This window comes from Rhagoletis zephyria, unplaced genomic scaffold, assembly GCF_001687245.7.
Source record: "Rhagoletis zephyria isolate East Lansing unplaced genomic scaffold, Rhagoletis_zephyria_1.1 Rzeph_scaffold_00270, whole genome shotgun sequence".
NCBI lineage: Eukaryota > Metazoa > Arthropoda > Insecta > Diptera > Tephritidae > Rhagoletis > Rhagoletis zephyria.
In genome coordinates, this window is record NW_016157354.1 from 236,264 (window position 1) to 242,257 (window position 5,994).

A 5,994-nucleotide genomic window follows, 5' to 3' on the forward strand; every position below is an offset into this window, starting at 1 on the left:
CTTAGCACGGTGCATAGGCAACTGGCTGAGTCAGTGGGATCGTCGGTTCGAATCCTACTGAAAGAAGTCTGATGAGGAAATGTGGTGATTTCCGAAATAGCTATCACTTCTACCATTTTTTCAAATTATTGTTGCTTTTCCACAATAAGTTTTTCATTAAAAACGGCCTCGAGCTCAATAAAAATTGTTGAATATAAATAAGTTTGTAAAAGATGGCGTGGCAAATCCCATAGGCAACAAAATTTTTATCAGCTATAACTTCGAAACCATAAACCACATGAAATTTAACTTTGGTATGCAAACATATCTATGGTAGGTGCTTATAGTAAGGTATATATGAATGAGTTTATAAAAGGGGGCGTGGCACATCCCGTAGGCGTGGAATTTTTAATCAGCCATAAATTGGGAACCATAAGCCACATGAACTTGAAATTTGGTATTCATACATAGGTATCTATTGGAGTTGTTCAGAGTAAAGTATATATAAATGAGTTTGTAAAAGGGGGATATACATATATATATTTATCTATTAGATAACTCGGATATTTAAAACTGTGTTTTCTTTTTTTTGAAACCTTACCGTGTTTAGATTATTTTGAAATGGAAAGATTAAATCGTTTTTTAATATCGCGATGCTGTTAAACGAAAAAGTTTCGTTCATAATAAATAAAACTCCTTCCGAATTAAGCGTTCTACTAGAAATGTGCAGTTAAATAAGACAGCTAATCAAATAGGCAGCGAAATAGAATGTACCGTAGTAGAATAATTTTTATTTGGAAATTTGATCGTTACCTTAATTCATTTAATATAAATAATGGAACAAAATTTGTAGTACAAGTGATGATCAATATATATTAGTTATAGCACTATAAAGCCAAAAGTAGGGCTCCTAATGATGCCTTAATGTAAACAAAGAAAATAGTTTGCCTCCATTAAATTATGCTGAACTGAATATTTGTATTACTGTTTTATATTTTGATTTGTTTACCCCGAACGACGTCGGGTGCTCTGCTAGTATCTTATAAACACAAAAGATAGCGTTGGAAAGCTTGTTTGAAGACCCTTCTACTGATGTCCGCTTCAATGACATGGACTTAGTATTGGGGCCTCAGTGGTAGTTTGAAAAATTTTCTACGAATCAAAACATCCTGGAACAAAACCTTCTTAGTTTTTTTATACTATAATTTCTGAAAGTTTGAAAAAAAATTCAATGAAGGTACGTACAGACGCCACATACATACCATAGCATCTCGTAGTGGAGACACGAACCAAACCACATTTACCTCTATATCTTTCCAACTAGTAGCCGGACCTTAATATATAAGGTATCGTTTGAAAGGTATTGGCCTATAGAATAACATTAAATATGTTGGGTGTACCCACAACCCCCTTAAACCGGCAAAAGCAGAAAAAGGNTGGACTTAGTATTGGGGCCTCAGTGGTAGTTTGAAAAATTTTCTACGAATCAAAACATCCTGGAACAAAACCTTCTTAGTTTTTTTATACTATAATTTCTGAAAGTTTGAAAAAAAATTCAATGAAGGTACGTACAGACGCCACATACATACCATAGCATCTCGTAGTGGAGACACGAACCAAACCACATTTACCTCTATATCTTTCCAACTAGTAGCCGGACCTTAATATATAAGGTATCGTTTGAAAGGTATTGGCCTATAGAATAACATTAAATATGTTGGGTGTACCCACAACCCCCTTAAACCGGCAAAAGCAAAAAAAGGTTTTTTTGTTTCGCAACACTTTAGCCTATTTTTTAAGAATCCGGTTAATCGTTTATGAAACTTAATTACATTTTCTCGACACACTTCTCAAGACCTTTCCAACGATGTCTCAAACATGTCGAGTGGACGTCTGGATAAAAACTTCCAAATCTCGTGTATATATAAGCGAGCCATTTCACCATGCTACTGTGGCTGCTTTCGTCACTCGGGCGCACTGCCGTGCGCTGTGATAAAGCGGTACAAGTTACAGCTGCTATTAAAGAGATCACCACCTCTCCTCATCAGACTTCTTTTCTAGACTTGAGCAGGAATTGAACCCTCATCATCACATGCGCACACACCGTAAACATAGCACAAAGCGCAGTAACGCTATTGAAATAAATATTAATATGCCATAGCGAAATTGACAAATAAATGGTTCGGGATGAGCATTCCTAAAGTTATACAATGGATTTCATGTATGGAATTAACAATAACAACCACTTTGTCAAGCTCAAATAGCGGCGAATCAGCTGCACTTGATAGTAATAGGTTGAATAACTTAATGGATTAGCAACAAGAGTTACGGGGTGTGCATAGCTCAGTGGTTAGCGCTTCTGACTTTGCACATTGATGAAGCCTGTTCGATTCCTGCTAAAGTCTAGAAAAAAGAAGTCTGATGCGGAGATGTCGTGATCTCCGAAATAGCTGCTACAACTTCTACTGCCTAGACTTAATTTTTTCTAATTTTTCCTAAAAAAAAATAAATCGTGGAACAAAGCTTTATTGAGCACTATTGAAATAAATATTAATACGCCAGAACAAAATTGATAAATAAATAGTTTGGGATGAGACTGCCTAAAACTATACAATGGATCTGTTTTATGTATGGAATTAACAATAGCAACCACGCTGTCAAGTTTAAATAGCGGCGAATCAACTGCCCCTAATAGTAGTAGGTTGAATAAGAAAATGGATTGTCAACAAGAAATTACGGGGTGTGCACAGCTCGGTGGTTAGTGCTTCTGATTTTGCACATCGGCGATGGCGGTTCGATCCCTGCTGAAGTCTAGAAAAAAGAAGTCTGATGAGGAGATGTGGTGATCTCCGAAATAGCTGATATAACCTACCGCTTAGACTTTGTTGTTCCATTTCAAACAAATCGTGATACAAAGCTCAATAGCGCTATTGAAATAAATATTAAAATTTACAAATATGTACTTTTATTGAAGTTTTGTAATTTTATTTTATTTAGTGTGAATTAAATAAATTTTAATAAAATAAAATACAATATTAAAAAATTTTCATTGTGTATTTTTTACACCATCTAGTACAAATGATGCCATATATCATCATTATAAAAACACTTTAGAATCACATTTTGGAAAAAAGTGAATTGAATGCTATTATAAAAAGTATTAAGGGCCATTTAATAATAAAATGGGATTTTTAATGCATGATTCTAAAAAGGTGCACCGAAAGGGTTAACTCATTGTATTTATTAATCCGTTGAACGTGGATAAAGTTATCAACAAAAAAATATATAAATAAATATATACTTGTAAATATGTAGACTTGTATATTACTGTTATTTTTTTTTATTCAACAGTTCCACCCGTGGGTATTCGATTACTTGGTGCACACCAGCCGCTCTCTGCAGGCCACCGATATGATCTTTTATGCCAAAGTGCCGGAGGTCGACCACCTGCTGTCATAACTTGGTGGGAAAATGATATTCGATTAGAAAAAACCACGGAAACTGTAAGTAGCTCACTTGGTACCCATATATCCAAATATTATAAATTACTTGCTAGCCATTTCGAGGATTTGGAGCCACACGTTTACAATTTAACTGCCGTCAAACCTACTGTGAACTGTCAAATCAAATATATTTTTAGTGAATATTCTGGCATTTACGAATTTGCATGTTCTAATTCTAATAGATAGGCACTACGCTATATGTTGGTATTTCGCCGACCTTCTTTTCCGATTTGTGGCGTATGCCTTGATGTTGTCACCATGGTTGCCCACCAAATTTTTTAACAAAATCTCTTAAGAAATGTTATATACTAAAAGTTACCAAAATCTTTTTTTGCTGAGAAAAAATATACATATTAAAACAGCTACATTTCATAACAAATTTGTATATGCATACTTATAGTATAAGTATGCATATTTAATTAATAAACAAAAAAATATTACATTGAAAGTAAACTGCGTAAATCGCATTTAGAATTCAAGTTTTCGGTCATGGAGATTACATTTACTTCATCGTGATTGCCACCCTGCATAGTCAATCTTATAACAAAAAAAAAATAATAATAATTAATTTAGTTGTATAGCAATAGCTTCCAATTAATTTGTAACATCAAGCTATTCATGCGTAGCATTCCAGGAGGACAAATTCTCCATATTAAAACAAAACATGTGATTCAAATTTAGCTTAACGCATAAATAACGAATAAGTTAACATTGTTAAGGGAAGCTAAAACAATTCAAAGTTGCTATAAACACAAGGCAAACAAATTAATAGTACACTACGTGGCATAATTATAAGACCGAAACATTTTCCGTTGGTTTTTGGCAATTTTTTTTTGTCGACAGTGTTATATATATATAAAAAACTGTCGAACATACTTTGCATGGAAGAAAATGAGTGACACCGTAAAAAAAATTCCAACAATCAACGTTATTTTGTAGGCATATGTAACTGGCACTTTGTTATACTAAAATTGAATGGGCTATAAAACTGCGTACGCAAAACTTTTCCCAAAATTCTTCAAAAAAGTGTGTAAAATTTTGAGAAAAAATTCGCTGAATTTTTATATTTGCACAAAGTTTGAAATGTGAATTTGTATGGTATTTATTATAGAATGAACTATATTTTTATAGGAAAATATTTAAAAATAAATAATATAAAAAAAGGCGTGAGTACTAGGTACTCATGAAATTTGATGTGTTAACCAGAGTGTCCAGATTTGGCAATTTCGCGCCAATTTGGCGATTTTTTTGGATATTTGCGCGTAAATTATAAAAATATACAAAACTTAGTTTTCCACGATAATTTTATAGAAGAGGCTAATGAACTGCGTAATAAACTTTACTTAAGAAGCATATTAAAAGACTGTCAAAAATGTTTTATAACCCTAATCGAAGAACGTTTGAAACGATTACCTAGTCAATTAAATACTTACATATAAAAAAGTTTTGATTTTGTCACCAGAAAAGGGTGTGAATCCCCAGAGAGCGAGTTTCAGGACCTGCCAATTCACTATTTGACTTTTAAGGAAAGGAAAGAAGCGGAAACTGAATATTTAAATCTTTTAACTTTCCCATGGAATAACTTTTCTCAGAACCATTCCATCCGACTCTGAAGAATTTTGAATAATTGCTTACGAAGTGAAAACCACCACAGACAATAAAATGTTTGGAAATATAAGTAAATTCGAATAAAGTGTTATATGAAGGCTAATAGTTTCTGGTGCAAAACGTTTCCAATATCACACAGTAGGGGTATTCTCGAAGTTTTGCACGATGCACGGATTGCACGAAATGCAAAAAGACTTTTCCAAATTTCGAAGAGTACGAGAGCACGCCATTGCAAAGCGGTAGCAAGCAGCGAAATTATGTATCAAATACAATAACAAGAGACAGCAAAAAAAAAATGAAGTGAGCGAGATGAGGGGAATGAGGGATATATGTAGCAATTCCGACAACAAAACAACTAGCACAGGGTCGCATTTATCTTGCTATGCTATTTTGCTAAATATATACATGGGTTTCGACGTTGCATATTTTGCAGCGATAGGAAATATTATTTCTCATGTATTTTGTTGTTGTGTGTTTGCAAGTTATGCAATCCATGCAATCCGTGCTACGTGCAAAGGCTGTGCAAGATTTGGAGAATACCTCTAGTATGTTATCAAGGTTGTAAATGTAAATCATTCAGACACTATAGGTGATTCTGAAGAAATTGTGGAAATAGCCTTATTATAGGTTTTTATTTAATTTTTAGCGCCGAGCTCTTAAAAGCGGATTGTGCGATTAATCAATTAATATGAGTGATAATAAATTTAATAATTGCGCAGTCCTATCGCAAAATGTGTTGAAACAAATATTTTTAAAAGGTATGGGTATTTTTAAAGAAAATTGTTTGTATATGACTATATAAAAGTGATTTGTGTTATTTCTCTCTCTGAATTATTTCTTTATGCCCTTTTTTTTATGCCCGCGGGCCGCCATTGCGCCAGGTTGGGCCACGGTCGCCATGTGA

The 5,994-nt window shown here is 33.8% G+C and overlaps 1 protein-coding gene across 1 annotated transcript in view; it reads left to right on the forward strand.

Moving 5' to 3' along the window:
• Window positions 1-5,994, forward strand: part of LOC108358585 (titin-like) — a gene marked incomplete at its 3' end in the record, with an annotated part of 329,734 nt that overhangs the window by 227,100 nt on the left and 96,640 nt on the right. Inside the window, exon 6 of the mRNA XM_017609990.1 lies at window positions 3,331-3,482. Within this exon, the coding sequence (XP_017465479.1) occupies window positions 3,331-3,482 (152 nt within the window). The remainder of the gene's footprint in view (window positions 1-3,330; window positions 3,483-5,994) is intronic.